Source organism: Mirounga angustirostris, unplaced genomic scaffold (assembly GCF_029215605.1).
Source record: "Mirounga angustirostris isolate CCGP_5_RB_7025 unplaced genomic scaffold, mMirAng1.0.hap1 SCAF_1, whole genome shotgun sequence".
Taxonomy (NCBI): Eukaryota; Metazoa; Chordata; class Mammalia; order Carnivora; family Phocidae; genus Mirounga; species Mirounga angustirostris.
This window is the reverse complement of record NW_026991709.1, coordinates 209,873,061-209,889,654: the sequence shown is the minus strand read 5'-3', so window position 1 is coordinate 209,889,654 and position 16,594 is coordinate 209,873,061. Positions and strand designations below refer to the sequence as shown.

The 16,594-nt window shown below is 57.2% G+C and overlaps 2 protein-coding genes across 3 annotated transcripts; both read right to left on the bottom strand.

Moving 5' to 3' along the window:
* Positions 1–427: 427 nt before the first annotated feature.
* On the bottom strand, positions 428–4,511 carry ZNF358 (zinc finger protein 358). 2 transcript variants are annotated; one of them, XM_054504950.2, is made up of 4 exons: positions 4,299–4,423; positions 3,405–3,555; positions 2,502–2,607; positions 428–2,247 (listed from the first exon to the last, which is right to left on the bottom strand). In XM_054504950.2, the coding sequence occupies exons 3-4, from the start codon at positions 2,572–2,574 to the stop codon at positions 506–508; spliced, it is 1,815 nt and encodes a 604-aa protein (XP_054360925.1). In that variant the 5' UTR covers positions 2,575–2,607; positions 3,405–3,555; positions 4,299–4,423; the 3' UTR covers positions 428–505. The 2 variants fall into 2 exon arrangements, with proteins under 2 accessions (XP_054360925.1, XP_045719039.2); XM_045863083.3 differs by lacking the exon at positions 3,405–3,555 and having other exon boundaries at positions 4,299–4,511.
* Positions 4,512–10,655: 6,144 nt separating this feature from the next.
* SAXO5 (stabilizer of axonemal microtubules 5) lies at positions 10,656–16,227 on the bottom strand. The gene is made up of 8 exons (XM_045902248.2): positions 15,319–16,227; positions 13,810–13,916; positions 13,623–13,723; positions 13,284–13,396; positions 13,063–13,172; positions 12,518–12,722; positions 11,900–11,985; positions 10,656–11,407 (listed from the first exon to the last, which is right to left on the bottom strand). The coding sequence occupies exons 1-8, from the start codon at positions 16,061–16,063 to the stop codon at positions 11,180–11,182; spliced, it is 1,695 nt and encodes a 564-aa protein (XP_045758204.2). The 5' UTR covers positions 16,064–16,227; the 3' UTR covers positions 10,656–11,179.
* Positions 16,228–16,594: the final 367 nt, after the last annotated feature.

Below are 16,594 nucleotides of genomic sequence, written 5' to 3'. Positions count from 1 at the left end.
CAACCTCTTCTGTCCAGTGCAGTGCCTATAACCTGGGCTGTGAAGGACAAGGAGTAGGTTATGTGAGCAGATGGGTAGGGCTGCCTGCAGGGTCTCATATCAGTCTCCATTATCAGCCCACTAGACTGTGAACATGCCAGAAATTCCACCACTCATAGAAAAGCCAAAGGGAAGGGATCCTGCTCAGACCACCTGCAGGGGAAGTCTGCCCATGACTAGGGTGGCCAGGCCTGGGGGAGCAGAGTGTTAACTGCTGGGAGGGACCAGTGTGAGACCTTGTTGGGGAACTGGGAAGCCTGCAGGATTAGGGTGGAGTCAGGACATTGGGGTTCCAGCTATGGCTGGCACCGACCACACCCTCCCATCTCCTGAGGAAGGGGGTGTGCATTAGAGGAAAGCGAAACAGGCAAGCCACACAACACAGAGCCAGGAGGCAGTGGGAGGATTTTACTAAACTGCATGACACACAACTTCCCCAGGCCCCCCATGAGTGTTGGCGTCCACTTCAGCCATCGGGCCCCAGCAGTGCCCCTTGCTCCTGCACCCACTCAGGACTCTCGCCAGTAGGGAGGGCCGGACTGACAGTATCATGGGTGGGAGAGCAGGGGTCAGGGTGAGGCTCAGGGTTGGGGTCGGGGCTGGGCACGGGCCCCCGGTCAGGGCTGGGACCAGATCCTTGCTCAGGGCTGGCCACGAGGTCAGGATTGGCGTCGGGACCAGGCTTAGGGTCAGATTGGACAGAATCAGGGGTGGGGGTAGATTCGGAGCCAGAGACAGCTTTGGGGCTGGGATTAGGGAGGGAGCCCACCACGGAGCCAGGGTCAGAGCCCAGGCCAGAGCTGGGGCCCGGGCTGAGGCCCAGGCCAGAGCCGAGAACAGAGACAGCATCAGGACCCAGGAGGGAGACCTGCCCCGGCCTCAACATGGAGGCAGGACTGAGGCCGAGGCCCGCGGCGGCGGCGGCAGCGGCGGCGGCGGCGGCGGCGGCGGCCGCAGCCGCGCCCTCATGCACCCGCTTGTGCTTGGTGAGGCTGGAGGCTTGGCCAAAGGCCTTGCCGCAGAGCTGGCAGCGGTAGGGGCGCTCTCCGGAATGCACGTGCAGGTGCTGCAGCAGCGCGGAGCTCTGGCCGAAGGCCTTGGAGCAGTGGGGACAGGCGTAGGGCCGCTCGCCCGTGTGGATGCGCAGGTGGTGCTGCAAGTTGGAGCTCTGGCCGAAGGCCTTCCCGCAGTGGGGACAGCGGTACGGGCGCTCGGCCGTGTGCGTGCGCTGGTGCTGCAGCAGCGCCGAGCTCTGGCCGAAGGCCTTGCCGCACTGCGGGCACGGGTACGGCCGCTCGCCGGTGTGCGTGCGCAGGTGCTTCAGCAGCGCCGAGCCCTGCCCGAAGCCCTTGGCGCACACGGGGCACTTGTGCGGCCGCGGGCCGCCGTGCGTGCGCAGGTGCTGCGCCAGCAGCGAGCCGTGCCCGAAGGCCTTGCCGCACACCGGGCAGTGGTGCGGCTTCTCGCCGCTGTGGCTGCTGCGGTGCTTCAGCAGCGTGGAGCGCCAGCCGAAGGCTTTGCCGCAGGCGGCGCACTGGTAGGGCCGCGCGCCCGTGTGGATGCCGCGGTGCTGGGCCAGCGTGGCGCCGTGGCTGAACGACTTGCCGCAGTCGGGGCAGCGGTACGGCTTCTCGCCGCTGTGGGTGCGGCGGTGCTGGCTCAGCCCCGAGCTGCGGCGGAAGGCTCGCCCGCAGTCGGGGCAGGAGAAGGGCCGCGGCGGGCTGGCAGGTGCAGGGAGCACCGCGGGGCTGGTGGCCAGGACCTCGGGCGTGGCAGTGAGGCTGGATGAGAGGGGGTCCGGGTCTGGGGACTCGGTGGGGCCGAGGGTGTCGTTGTTAGGGTCAAGAACCAGGGGGACCGGGCCGATGACATCTGGATCGAGGTCGAAACTTGAAGACATGGGGTCGAGATCTTGGGGATCCGAGTCACGGGTGGCTGAGATGGAGCTCGGAGCTTCGGCGGCGGGGTCCAGGTCCTCAGAGACGGGCTCCAGATCTTCATAGCTGGGGTCCACATCTTCAGAGACGGTGTTGATGTCTTCTGGGTCTTCACAAACTGGGTCCAGCTCTTCAGGGTTGGGGTCCAGGTCCTCTGAGTCGGAGTCAAGCTCTTCATAAGTGGGCCTCGGGCCTTTGTGGCCTGGGTTCCTGACCAGGACCGAGCGCCGCGTCCCTGGCGTGGAAGTGCTGGCTGCTTCTGGGGCAGGATCTGCAGGGTGAGGACAGAGGGTGGGTGGGGGGTAGGTTCTGGAGGCCAAGGGGTCCCTTTTGGAGTCTGGGCAGGGGAGTGAGAGGGGACCATGCCACGGCCCAAAACCCACTCCTGAATACACACATGGATCCTGCTCTTGTCTCAAATCGCAGGGAGACTTGTGATGCGCTCCAGCCAGGGCAGGGAGAAGAGGGACCCTGGTGGGACATGGAGGGGGGCGTGGGGGGAACCTTCCCTTCTCAGCACCACACCTGGATGGAAGTCACAGGACCCAGCACTAGAGGTCTCCAGTACCCAGCTCCAGGGCTCTGCCCCTCTCTCCATCTTGGTCTCCTCCTCTGGTGGGAAGCTTGGGTCCTGTGGAGGAGAGAGAGTCCAGGGTTCCTACCTGCTTGACTGGGGTCCCCTCATGGGGAAGAGGGTGAGTGCTTGGGTTCCTGTGCTTGCTCCTAAGTACATGGCCTGAATTCCAGTCCCGTAGTCGGGGGTGACATATTTGGGGGTTCCTAGTAGCAAGGGCAACCTCTGGCTTGCCTCACAGAGAGGAAGCATCCTGAGCTCTGAAGCTTATATCTGGGGGATGGGGGGGGGACACAACATCTGGTACTCCCCTTGCTTCCTTGGGGGAGGGCAGGGGCACCTCTGGCTTGCTTGCTTGCTGGGGAAGAGGTGACTGGAATGCCAGACCTCACAGCTCAGGGGTGGGAATAACTATCAAAACACTTGTGTATCCAAATGCCAGTTCCTAAAGCTGGGTGGGGTGGGGTGGGGGGGATAAGGTGGGACCCACTGGGGCACAGAGAGATCCATGGACCCCTAGCTAGGTGAGTAGGGACAAGTGTTATACCTGTTTGCCCAGTTGGATAGCAGATCCTGAATTCTAATCCCTAGGTGGGGTGGGGGTGGGGGCAAAAATAATACTTGGGGCCCCTATGGGGTCACTGGGGGGCTCCTGGGTCATCTCCTAGGAAAGGGAGATTCCTGAGTAACTAACTGATCCCAAGGCTGAGGTATGGGGACGAGTGTCAGGACACTTTTTGGTCCCCTCCTGGAGAAAATATCCTGAGTTCCAGCCCCATGCCTGGAGGTTGGAAGCAGGGTGGAGAAACCATTGCTGGGAGCCCTTCTCGGGAGCAGAGGGAGTTCAGGATTACCTGATGGGGAGGTGATGTCTTGAGCTATCCACCCATGGCTGTGGGTTGGGGAGCAAACAAACAGATCTGTTCCTGGAGGGAGGGATAGGGGGGCCTCTGGCTTTCCTGGGGAGAGGGACATCCAGAACCACAACCCCACAGCTGCAAGTGGCTAAGCAAATGGAGAGGGTGGAGTTCTTAGATCACCTCCTCAACCGAGACACCACATTTGAAGGGTGCGGGGGAAACAATGCCTGGGTCCCCTCCTGGGTTTCTGGGGGGCAGGGGGACCTTTAGATGGCCTCCTGAGGAAGGGGACTTCCAAACTCTCAACTCTTAGCTGGAAGGCGGGGAGGAGAACTGAGTTCCTGGGGGGAGGGGGGCAGGTGGACCCCTGGATCACCTCCCGGGAAGGGGTTTCCAGAACTCCGGACCCCAAGACTGGAGAGTGAGGGGAACAATAACTGGGCTCCAGGGGGTCAGAGGGAACCCCCGATCCCCCTCCTGAGGAAGGGCCTCCTGAACTCCCGACTTCAGGCTGGAAGGTGGGGAGAACAATACTTAGGGGTCCTCCAGGGTTCCTGGGATGGAGAGGGTCTGGATCGCCTCCAGGGGAGGGGGCGCCTGAGCTCCCGACCCCAGAGCTGAGGGGTGCCCCCCCATACCTCCCCGATTTCAGGCGCCAACTCGGGCTGGGCCCTTCTCCCCCGGGGCCGCGGCGGCGGAAAGGGCGCTCTAGGCCCTCGGGCCGCGGGGGGACCCCCCTCCCCTCACGCCCGCGACCCCGCTCTCCCGGGCCGGGCGGGCGGCGCGCGGGCGGTGGGGGGTGGGCAGACAGAGGTCGCCCCGGGCCGCGCCCCGCCCCCGCCCCGGCCCCGGCCCCCGCCCGCCCGACCCGCTCGCGGGGACACTCACCCGGCGCCCCTCGCCCCTGCCCGGCCCGCCGCGCCCCCGGGGCCCGCAGGAAGCCCCCCGCCCGCCAGCCCCGCCGGCGGCCCCCTCGGCCCAGCGGCCCCGCCAGGCGCTCCTGGGGAGCGAGAGGGGCCGGCCGAGGGCCGCAGCGGGAGCTGCTGGGACTTGTAGTTCGCCCGCGCCCGCCGCGGCCGTCGCCATCGCTGCCCCCGCCCCCCGGGCCAGCCTTTGTCCCGGCCCGGCCGCCCGGGCCGCGCGACCGCGCCTTTGTCTGCGCCGCGGCCTCCCGCGCTGCCCTCGCCCCGGCCCGCCGCGGCCCCGCGCCTCAGCCCCCTCGCTGTCCCTCCCGGCCCCCGCCTGCTTCGGCCCCTGCCGCGGTCTCCCCCTGCCCCTGTCTCTCTCTGCATCTCTGTTCCCCTCTCGGCGCCTAGCTCTGTTCCTTTCTGTCTCTCTGTCCCTCTATTTCTGCGGCCCTCCCTGTTTCGGTCTCTCTGCCTCTGTCCCTGTCACTTTTCCTGCCTCTGCCCGTCTGTCTCTCCTTGTTTCTGGCCTCATCTGTCTCTGTCTCTGCCTCGTGCCCGTGTCTCCGACTCTATCTTTGTTCAAAAAGCACCAAACCTTCTATTTCTCTGGCCGACTGGCAGGGCACATAAGCAAAGCCAAGGCTCTGAGAAGCCCTGCAATTTACAAAGCTGTTAATCTTTGCTCAATCCAGAGTCCCGGTGTAAGACTCCCCAAGGAAGAATGTTGGGGGCCCTGTCCCTGAGTGTTTTCCTCCTCCTGCCCAGCTGATAGGTCACTCACTGCTGTCACTGGTGGACTCCCTGTGTCTGATGCCCACTGGAGTGATGATCTCTGGAGAAGCCTAGGCCAAAGCGGGGAAGGACCCTGGGCAGACTTTACCTGGAGGCACAGATCCCCGCAAAGAGGGAGTGAAAACTAGCCCCGGCAGCTGCCAGCTGGGCCGTGATGTTCTTCACTGAGCATAAACAACGGTCACAGAATATAAACAATGATCACACAAGGCCGCTCTGTGACCACGTCTGAACCGAGCCAGAGACAAGGACACTCTGCAACCACAAAAACGAATACACACCCTCCTCGCCCGGACTAACGCGATGACTACCGCCTCTTACCAACGACAGCTCCCCTTGCATCCTCCCACTGCAGAGATAAAAATCACCAAAATCCCCAGTCACCAATCCGCTCCCTGCTTCCCGACAGCACCAACCGAGAATTTCTTCAACTCTCTTTAAAACTACCCCCCCACCCCACATGCCTGCATCCTATAAGGTGCCCTCCTGTCCCCCAAAGCCCTCTTATGGAGGCACCCATGGTTCCTGGTATCTGATCTTCCCTTTTTAGCGAGCTAAGACTACAGCTGTATTTCTGATGGTCTTTGCGTGAATTTTGACACCACCTACCCTTGAATACAGCCTCAAGCAAATCAGGCCTCCAGGAGTCTTCCCTCTTCTTTCCTGAACCTTCTAGATCTGTGCTGAACTCAAGGTCTGAAACTGGCTTTCCACCTTTCCGTGGAAAAGCCCACAGCATATCTGAGAGATCTGAGACTGAAATTGGATTATGTCGGGGGTTCCTCATCCTGCCACCTCCTGGAGGATCCCATAGCAAATAATGCTTGTGATGACAGTGTTGTTTCTGTCTGCTAAGTATCTTTTTTTGTTCTTAAGATTTATTTATTTATTATTTTAGAAGGGGGGGGGCAGAAGGAGAGAGAGAGAATCTCAAGCAGACTCCCCGCTGAGCACGGAGCCCTACGTGGGGCTCGATGCAAGGCTCCATCTCATGACCCTGAGATCATGACCTGAGCTGAAATCAAGAGTCAGAAGCTTAACCGACTGAGCCACCCAGGCGCCCCTGTCTGCTAAGTATCTCTATCAGCACGTTACTTTCCCTTTGTGGATCCTTCTCCACTACTCCAACATAACACAGTCCCCCAGTATCACTCAGTCTAAACGCACCAATCAGAGAACCCCATCTCCTGGCCGTAATAATTAGGTTGGAGGACATGATGTTGGAGGGTCTCATTCTTCCTTTCGGATCATAAGCTGTATATAGGCCCTCATCCTACCTGCAGCCCCCTTCCCCAGTTGTCAGGAAGACAGTCTGCATGCCTGAAGACTGGAGCCAATCTACACCAGGATGTATAGGTGAGAGTTGAAGAGAAAGTTTTGTCTATGTTGGCTGAGCTCCTGGATATAGCCATACCTGAGGCCAAAAGCCCTCATTCTTTCTAATACCATGAGCCAACACATTTCCTGGGCATTGGGCTGGTTTTTAGTGGGTTTCTGTCCCTTGAATCGATGACAGTCTTGACTGACTAATTTAGAATTAGTACCTGGAAAAGGAAGGGTATTGTGGGAAGTAACCTAAAATGTGGAACTGGCAGAGCAAAGTGAGGTAGAGGGGCAGGGCCACCACAGACACATATTCACTATAAAGTGAATGGGACTCCCTAGATTTATGCAGTGCATACAGTCTGCCCTGAGAAGAGCCTTCCTCAAGAAACAAGAAATTTCTGTTATGTGGCAGAAAAATAAGCTGATTAAAATCTTGCTTCCTGGGGCGCCTGGGTGGCTCAGTCGTTAAGCGTCTGCCTTTGGCTCAGGTCATGATCCCGGGGTCCTTGGATCAAGCCCCGCTCGGGCTCCCTGCTCCACGGGAAGCCTGCTTCTCCCTCTCCCACCCCTGCTGCTTGTATTCCCTCTCTTGCTGTCTCTCTCTCTGTCAAATAAATAAATAAAAACCTTAAAAAAAAAAAATCTTGCCTCCTTGGGGGTGCCTGGGTGGCTCTGTCAGTTAAAGCATCCAACTCTTAGTTTTGGCTCAGGCTGTGATCTCAGGGTCCTGAGATGGAGCCCTACATCGGGCTCCGCGCTCAGCATGGAGTCTGCTTGTCCCTCTCCCTCTGCTCCTCCCCCTTCTCTCTCTCTCTTTCGAATAAATAAAATCTTTAAAAAAAAAAAACCTTGCCTATTTTATCTTGGGACTCTAACCACGTGTTTCTTGAGACTGTGGTTGGAGGGGCTTTGGAGAAAAATGGCAGGATGTTGAAATATTTGGGCGCCTTCATCAACGTCTCCCCAGACAGACGCAAGCTGCCTCTACATCTTGCAGCAGAGACTGGCATCTGCTTGATTTTGTGATTGCCTGAGCTGAATTCTCCGCCCCAAGCTAAAAGAGGAAATTAGTAATGAGGTGGGAGATAAGACTGGGATTATTGGAGAACCAGGGGGCACTCGATGCCCCAGGCTACTCTGTAAAACGGAACAGTCCCTGTCTATAAACATACAATTACCCTCCATTGGGAAGAGCCTATTAGCTATCTTTCCACCCTCCAGATTGTAACCTGGGGCAATAGAGATGCTAAGGGGATGGGCAGGCACAGATCTGTTGCTAGGAGACAGGGTCCAGCAAAGTTGGGCTCCAGGATCAAAGATCCTGGTGAGGTCTGGGGAACCAAATAACCCAGGGGTGGGCTTGTGAGCTGGGCCATCCAATCATAGCATTCTATCCCTTTGGGCACAATGATTGGCTCATGGCTGGGCATGTGACTCAAATGGGCCAATTAGAGTGTCCTTTAAGTTCCAATAAGAGGAGTTGGGGCAAGACCCTCTCCTTCTTCCTTTGAGGCTTTAATGAAGAGGATTTGGATTGCCAGCATCTTTTTTTTTTTTTTTTGGCCACCGCTTGGAGGGACACAGGATTGCGAGGTGGTGAGGTAGATTCCAGATTTTCTTATTTCTAAGTTATAAAAAACAGAATTCATCCAAATAAATTTGAAGATCTAATTGGCTTTATTAAATGGCTCATGGGGGTGCCTGGGTGGCTCAGTTGGTTAAGCATCTGCCTTCGGCTCAGTTCATGATCCTGGGATCAAGTCCAACAATGGGCTCCCTGCTCAGCGGGGAGCCTGCTTCTCCTTCTCCCTCTGCCCCTACCCCACCCCACCCCCGTGCTCACTCGCTTGCACGCTCTCTATCAAATAAATAAAATCTTAAAAAGATTTATGAATCAGGTGGCATCCCTTCTAACACATAGAGGGGCACTCTGAGGAGTTGTACAAATTGGAAGGTTTTTACAGGAAGGGGGTTAGGGCAAGAAAATTATAGGCAAAAGAAAAGAATTGTTCCAGGCAAAGTCACTTTCCCTTAGGGGAAGGGTAGGGGATCTTATTAGGTGGATTACCTCACCTTCTGTCCATGAAGAAGGCCCGTGTGACAGATTACCTTATTGGTGCTTATCAAAAAATTCCCAATTGGTAGATTAAGACATATTTCTGAGGGAGGTTGAAACTGCAATTAGGTTAGGTATTAACCCTTGGTTTGGTGACTTAGCCTGGCCCAAGTAACACCGTTTGGGGTCTGCGGTTTTCTTTGTAACAAAGTCAATAAAAATCCCTTTCTACTTGAGCTAGAGCGAGCCAGGTTTCCATCACTTGCAACAAAAATGACCTAAGACATTAAAAAAATAGGGGCACATGTCATCAAGCTGCAGCCAAATGCTAGGTTCTAAGAATGGCACATGTGCATTTTAGTTAAACCTTATACCCACTTTATGAAGGAAGAACTGTTGCCAGCCCCGTTTTATGCACAAGGAAAGAGGGGCAGATCATGACATCACTTGCCTAAGGACAGAAAGACAGGGAAGTGGCAGGTCTGAATTCTGCTGCTCCATGATGTTTTCCTTTAAAAATTAATCTGTTCTCCCATGTGCAATCCTACTTTATTCATCTTGGTCTATAAGCCTTTTGGGTTTTTGTAGTTGATATGAAATGCCTTTTTTGGTGTGGGGAAGGGTGAGTGGAATATAGGGAGGGATAGACATAAATCCATAAAATACATCCCAAATCATGATGAAGTATCTTTCTGCACTAAAAATATTTCTAGTAAAGCTCCTGTTCTTTCCTAGCAACCATCCCGGGGCTAGTCAGTTCCACTGTTAGAAATCTTTCAATTTGTGCAGAAATCTGCCTCCTTGGAACTCCTACCTATTATTTTTCATCCGGTGTCTGGGTTGCTTTAAACCATTCATAGAACCAGGCAGGAGCACACATTTTCCTGCAACCAGAGCTACATGGAAATGAATACCAAAGTAAGCTTTCTGAGCTTCCTGGCAGGCAAGGCAAAAAGGAAAAGCCTTTTAGTTAAGAGTAGTCTGATCAACAAACAGACCAGCTTCACCAGGAGAGTCTGATTTTGTCCTGGGGATCACTGCAGGATGGGTTTATTGCAGTGGTTCTCAAGCAGGGCAAACCCCCCCCCCCCCCCCCCCCCCCCGCCCCGCGGCCCAGGGGACATTTGGCAATGCCTGGAGATATTTTTGGTTGTCACAACTGGCTGGGGTAAAGGGAGGATGCTATTGGCATATGGTGATTAGAGGTCAGGGATGATGCTAAACATCCTACAGTGCACAGGAGGGCCTCTGACAATAAAGAATGATCCCATCCAAAATGTCAATAGTACTGGGATTGAGAAATCCTGAGTCATCATGAGGTAATTCAGAAGTGTGTCATGTAGATCTTTAGCGGAAGCAAACAGAAGAGGTGTTTTGCAGCTAGCAGACCCTTGCATAGATAATAGGAGAGCAGCCAAAAGGGCCATCTTATTCTGTGGGACCCAAAGCTGGACTCCTGTTCTTCCTGTGACAACCTAGCTCCACACCAACTGTGGCTGGTGATATAAAGGTGTCATTGAGCTGACCCTGACACTAACTACCCTGGAGGTGAGCTAGGAAATGACAACCTGGCCTCACAGAATTGCTGCCCATGGGGAAAGGGCTCCTGGCCTGGCTTGAGCTTGGCTTTTGGTGGCTCAAGAGGCCTTGGTCTTTGAAGGTCTGATTACAGAGTCAGGGATAGAGTCAGGGAGCCATGTTCATTCCCTGAAACCAGATTCCCAACAGCCGAAAGAAGCAGGCCCTGGGCATGGCCGCTGAGGCCCATTTCATCGTGGACAGAGCCAATCTCACCACACCCAGACCTTCAAGATGGGGGCGCTGTCCAAGGTACCGTTTGTTGACATGCTTGTCAAGCCCCATCAGTGATGGAGCTCCACCCCATCCTCCTCCTTTCCACCCTTTTCATTTCGTCCCTGGCTGGACACCTCCTCCCTTGGACTTGATCATATCATGATGGCTTTTGTTGATTTGTCCCTGGACCCAGCTCTGACCAGTTGCCCAGCCAGCCAGCACACCGTTGAGCTTCCAGCTTTCACCCACAATGGAGGAAATTGCTGGGTCACTCTCAGCCTCTCCACCCCCTCAGTCTCCCCCCTCTGAACCCCACCCCCTCTCTCAATGATTGAAAGCTCCTTCCCATACCCTCATCTTCCTCTTTCCTCCATACCTTCATGCTGAGAAGGGAAGTGCTCTCTCCCTCCTTGACCCCCAGCCACACACACTGAAGTGTGTACATTTCTCATTTATAACATTCTAATGAGAGAGCTACCATTCATCTCCACTTTACAGATGAGCAAACAGATGAGGCTCAGAGGGGCTAAGTGCCTTGCCCAAGACTACTACCCAGGACAGAGGAATTAAGATTTGGACTCTGTCCATTCAGCCCTAGGAATCTGTTCTCAGCCCTTCACTACACTGCCCTGTTCAAAGCTATGACTCCTCTCTTCACATCATTCAGATTTGTTGGTGCACCTGAACACCTTACACTGAGTCCAACAGCCAAGCCTTTGCACAAGCTGGGATGGCCTCCTTGCCCAGAGCGGGGCGATCTTCAGGGCCCGTGGAAGTGTCTGTTCAGGGTTATTTGATGGAGTCACTCTCTCCTGTACCGTCCCCAACCCACGAAGCATCCTCTTTCATGGCTGACTGATGGAGGGTGGGGTGGGATGCTGCCAAGACACTGTTTATTGCTGGCTAGGGCATGGGTAGGTGGGGGCCTGGGGGGCCCAAGGGTCTACCTTCCCAGCCCCACAGCCCCACTGGCGAGGGGAGCCCAGAGGCACATGGCTGTCCTGCAGATTGACCAATCTCAGCACTGCTGGGCCCTGGTACTTGGAGGGAAACTCATGCTCGTATTGGGTTGAGAAGAAGCGCTGTCCACCCAGCGGGGGCTCAATGTGGCCATACTTACACTGTGGAGGCAGGGTGGTCAGCGTGGCAGGACAGCCTGGAGGCTGGTGGACCTACCTGGCCCACCCCGTGGCCCCCATACGACCTGGGAGCAGCAAAGGCTGATGACTGGGCTCTGAGGAGGTGGGCAAAAGGTACCCCAGCTTGGGCTGACCCAGGAGCTGGAGAGAAACCAGTGACCCCTGGAATGACCCCCGGACTGTGGTGACCCAGGCAACTGTGAGCTAACCCTCAGCTGGGGGTATAACTGTGGCTGGTGATATAAAGGTGTCATTGAGCTGACCCTGACACTAACTACCCTGGAGGTGAGCTAGGGATGACCTTGAGGCTGGGGTGACATTAAGATGACCCTGTGCCTGGGGTCACCCTAGAGAGACCCTGAAAGGACTTGATACTAATTCTGGGCCTGAGGTGACGACATTATCATCCTGAGATAAAGCTACACTGATTTTGGGGGTTACCTGGTCAGGGAGGTACCCTTCCCCGTCCCTCACCCGCTGTAGCATGTCCTCAGTCACGGAGGCCGGAGCTGTTCTATGAGGCTTCAGCATCTTCTGGTTCGTGGTTAAAAAATCTGTTTCTGGAGATTTGGGGTGGGGGTAGTCGAGCTGAGGGGCTGAGGGAGGAGAGGCATGGTCCCTGGGCAGGAACGTGAGAGATTAAGGATGGAGTAGGACTTCAGGGCGAAGCCCTCGCCCTCGCTGAAGTTGGAGCGAAGATGGATTAGGAGGCGGGGCGGAGGAGGAGCCAGGGGCGTGGCAAGCGCAGACTAGTGAGGGGGCAGGCAGGGCGGGCTAGTCGGTGAGGGGGCGGAGCCAGAGTCTGACAGAGGAGCAGGGGTTAGAGTCGGGAGACGGCAGATATGGAGAGGGGCGGGCCTACGGCCATGCAGGCGGCAGTGCCGTGACGGAGACGGTGGTGGTGGTGGGGAGTCAAGTCCACGAAGGGGCGGGTTGTCCAGGGTCAGAGTTGGGATCTCGGTCACTGGGAAGGGATCTCGCTCTTCAGGAGGCGGAGCCAGAATCGGGCAGTGGGCGGGGCGAATCTGGCCGGGGCGGGGTTAGAGCTGAGGCCGGGAAGGGAGCCCTGCCCCTTCCCCCCAACCTGCTCACCGTCGGTGCCCCGGGGCAGGTTGCTACGCAGCAAGTGGAGACTGGGCGCTTTCTGCGGCTTCTCTGGCGTCCCACGGGGGCAATAGTCCGTGCCCGTGGAGGTCTGGAAGAACTGTTCGAGCAGTGAGGAGTCCCCTAGACGCACGTGACTCTTCCATTTCTCGTAAGGCACGTGGCGGCTGGGTGGTTCGGTCACGGGCGGTGGCTGTAAGACCACATGGCCTCTGGGAAGCTCCCGTGTCCGGGATCTCCCAAAACCCGGGTGGAGACGAGAGGCGAGCGCTCTACGACCTTGGAGAGCTCACACCCTCTCTAGGCCCACGTTGCTGGTGCTGGGAGTAGGCACTGTATCTCATTTTGCAGACAGAGCCACCGAGGCTCCCAGTGGTTAAGGGACTTAACCCTAGATACTGCAGATAGACCCAGGAGATCCCCCACACGTCACACTCGCTCCCACCTCAAGGACTTTGCACTTGCTATAGGTACTGCCTGGGAAACCCTTTCCCTGATGAGCCCCGGGGGAAGGTCTCCCCCTTCCGGCTGACCTGACCATGGAAGAAATGCATGGAGGTGGTGAGGCTGCCTGGACCAGGGCACCAGTTTCCTTCCAGGATGTGCGATGCTGGAGTCTGGTCATGGTGAAGGACAAAAGGCTCTGCCAGTGGCAGAGCAGAGGTTGAGCAGACCCGCGAGGCCCCTGTAGGAAGTTGGGGGGGGGGGGGTTGGAGGAGGGGGGAGGGGTGGGCAGGGCCGGCAGTAGACTCACCTGGCTCTGGGGCATAGAAATGATCAGCTTTGGTGGTCCTGTCATGGAACAGGCCATCTCCAGGACGAATATTCACATAGTGGATGTGGGCTGCGGCCTGGGCCTTGTCATACCTGCAGATCAGGGGGATTCGTCTGATCCGGGCCCTTGCAACTCCCGGGAAATGGGAGAGAGGCCGGCTTCCCAAAGGCCAAGCTGTGGGGGTGCTAATGGTGGGAGAGCCTTGCTTGTAGGATGGAGGCTTCAAAGGCACAGTATCAGCCCCAGAGCCTTGGATGGCACGCTCCACGAGTCGCTGAGAGCCCGTCACCCTGGTGGAAGGCCACCGTCCCTTTGTACCTGTCTGGGGGCAGACCCTGGGGCCTGTAGGCTTGCTTCTGCTCCGAACACATGGGCCCATGGCCAATCTTGAAGTCTCCCAGTTCCACGCTGGAGAAGGCCTGTGGGCGGACAGAGGTGGGAAGGACAACCCCACCCAGACCCTATCGCTGCCCTCCCCCACAGCACCAGCCCCACCTCGATTTACCCTCTTACACATCAAGGCCGGTGCGCTCGGCAGGGCCTGGAAGTGCCTCTGGTAGGAGGTCCCATCATCCTGTCTCCTGTGGTCCCATCTGAGGGGGTTGAGACCCCCTGAGGATGAGCAAGAACAGACAGAGAAGGGCACTGAGCCCCTGCAGCCTCAGGCCCACTGGGATGCAAGTCCTCACCTGGAAAGGGGAGCTGGGCAGTCCTGACTAGCCTTGCCTGAGGGCTATGTGGAAAACACCAAAAAATAACACAAGGAATGATAACAAGAATAACTGCCAAGTATTGAACCCAGCATCTAGGTTAAATGCTTTGAACCTCATTTGCAGGGTTCATAATTCTCCCCACTTTACAGCCTTCCTGAGGCTCAGAGAGGCCAAATGACTTGCCAGAAGTCACGGAAATTCAAAACCAGAACAGAGTCAAGTCCAGATCTGACAATCCCTGAGTCCAGCGTGGAGGGACTCTGACTAGTGACATGCACCAGCGGGTCCCCTGGAGTCACAGAATCGGAAAATCACAAACGACAGCTACTCTTTTTTGAGCTCTCACTCGATGCAAGGTGCATCATACACTCTGGGCTCCTTTGGCTTCAGCAGCTCCTATGAAGTGGGGCGCTCTTGTTGCACCGAGGAAAATCCAGGCTTGGAGAGGTCAACTTGCTCAGAGTCACATAACTACTATGGTGGCAGGGCTGGGGTGGCAACTTAGCAGATTTGTCTGATTCCAAACCACCATTCATGACTTCTACCCATGGCGCAGCCCCTTGAAAAAAATTCAGGAGCTATGTCATTCTGTGTTTATAGAAACTGAGGCTCAGGGAGGTTCCTGGTTTTCTCAGCCCGGCACTGTTGACATTTGGGGCTGGATAATTCTTTACCGGGGCGAGCTGTCCTGTGCATGGTAGGATGTTTAGCAGCATCCCTGGCCTCCCTTCATTCCCCGCTAGTAGCACCCCCTCCGTGGGTGATGACAACCAAAATGGTCTCCAGGGGCGCCAGGGTGGCTCAGTTGGTTAAGCAGCTGCCTTCGGCTCAGGTCATGAGCCTAGGGTCCTGGGATGGAGTCCCACATGGGGTTCCCTGCTCATGCGCACAGGGAAGAGTCTGCTTCTCCCTCTCCCTTTGCCCCTTCCCCCTGCTCATGCGCGCGCTCTCTCTATTTTTTTAAAAGATTTTATTTATTTGACAGAGAGAGACAACGAGAGAGGGAACACAAGCAGAGGGAGTGGGAGAGGGAGAAGCAGGCTTCCCGCCGAGCAGGGAGCCCGATGCGGGGCTTGATCCCAGGACTCTGGGATCACGACCTGAGCGGAAGGCAGACGCTTAACGACTGAGCCACCCAGGCGCCCCTATCTCTCTTTAATAAATAAATAAAATCTTAAAAAAAAAAAAAAAAAAAGATCTCCAGACGTAGCCAAATGTCCCCTGGGGGAGGGCGCGGAATCCCCGCCCGCCTGGAGAACCACGCGGTTGGCCAGTCGCGCGGGCCGCCCCGGCGCGCTCACCGAGGTGGCAGCAGGGCGCGCGGGACCGTGGGCACGGGTCGTGGGGGGCGTAAAACGCCTGGTAGGTGGTGGGCGGGATGCGCAGCTTGGCTCTGTCGCCAGGCGGCACCGAGTCGCGGTCGAAGATGAGCCGCGCGCCGCGGATCTGCTCGCTCGCGCGCGCCGGCGGCTCGGGCCAGCCGAAGTCGGCGCGCACGGTGGAGAGGCCGGTGCGGACGCGCGGGCCCGCGTGCACGCGCAAGCCGCTGGCCTGCGCGGCGAGGGGGCGCTCCCGCGTCTCCGACCGCGCGGACGGCGACGGCCCCGGGGGCGCGTACGCACAGTGCGTCTCCGACCCGAGCTCTGTGCCCGCCGAGCGCGTGTCCTGGGCGAAGAGGGACCCGCGGGGCGGCTCCTGGCACTGCGGTGCGCGGGTGCCTCCCGGGTGCGCCCCGAAGTCCCGATGCGACGTGGATTGCATGGCGCCCATGTGCAGCCGCGGGTCGGGCCCCAGTGCAAAGTGCGAGGCCTTGAGGAAGTCCCGCCCGGACAGCGGGCACGGCAGCAGGGCGACCGCGACCATCGGGGGACAAGGCGCCACCTGTGAGGGGGCGGAGACACGGGAGTGAGCAAGCGCCGCCTGAGGACAATGCTGCCTTTTACTCCTTCCTGTGTTCCAGGCACGGGGCCCTCGGGGCTGGGGACATTGTGAAAAAACAGGCGCAGCCCTCGTGCCTGCCCCCAGGGAAAGTAGAGATATCATCATTCATTTGACGCTTACTGTGTGCCAGGCACTGTGCTAGGTTCTTGGAAGGGGGAACATCAGATAACAAAACAGACCAAGAGCCGTGCCCTTGTGGAGTTAATACTGGGGCGAGGAGGTGACAGACAATACTGAATAAATGTACTACTATCATTTGCAGAGTTAGGAGAAGGAGCTAAGTGCTGTGGGTAAAACCATCACACAGGGAAGGAGGACGGGGGTGGGGGGGTGGGATGGAAGGGTTGCAGTTTTAAATAGGGTAGTGTCACCGAGAAGACAAAGACCTGAAAAAGGTGGGAGAGGAGCTTTTGGGTACCTAGGGGAATAGCATCCCAGGCAGAAGGAACAGCAGGTGCCAAGGCCCCTCCCAGAGGGGGTCAGTACAGAGTGAGCACCAGGAAGGGCTGCAGAATGAACCCTTGCTTTCTACAGTTTGTCTGATAGGAGCCCCCTCTCCTCACCCTCAGTCAGTGGTCAAGGCCATGGCTCTCCCCTCCAGTGTCTGCTCAGTCCTGGCCATGTCCCATCTCTGCC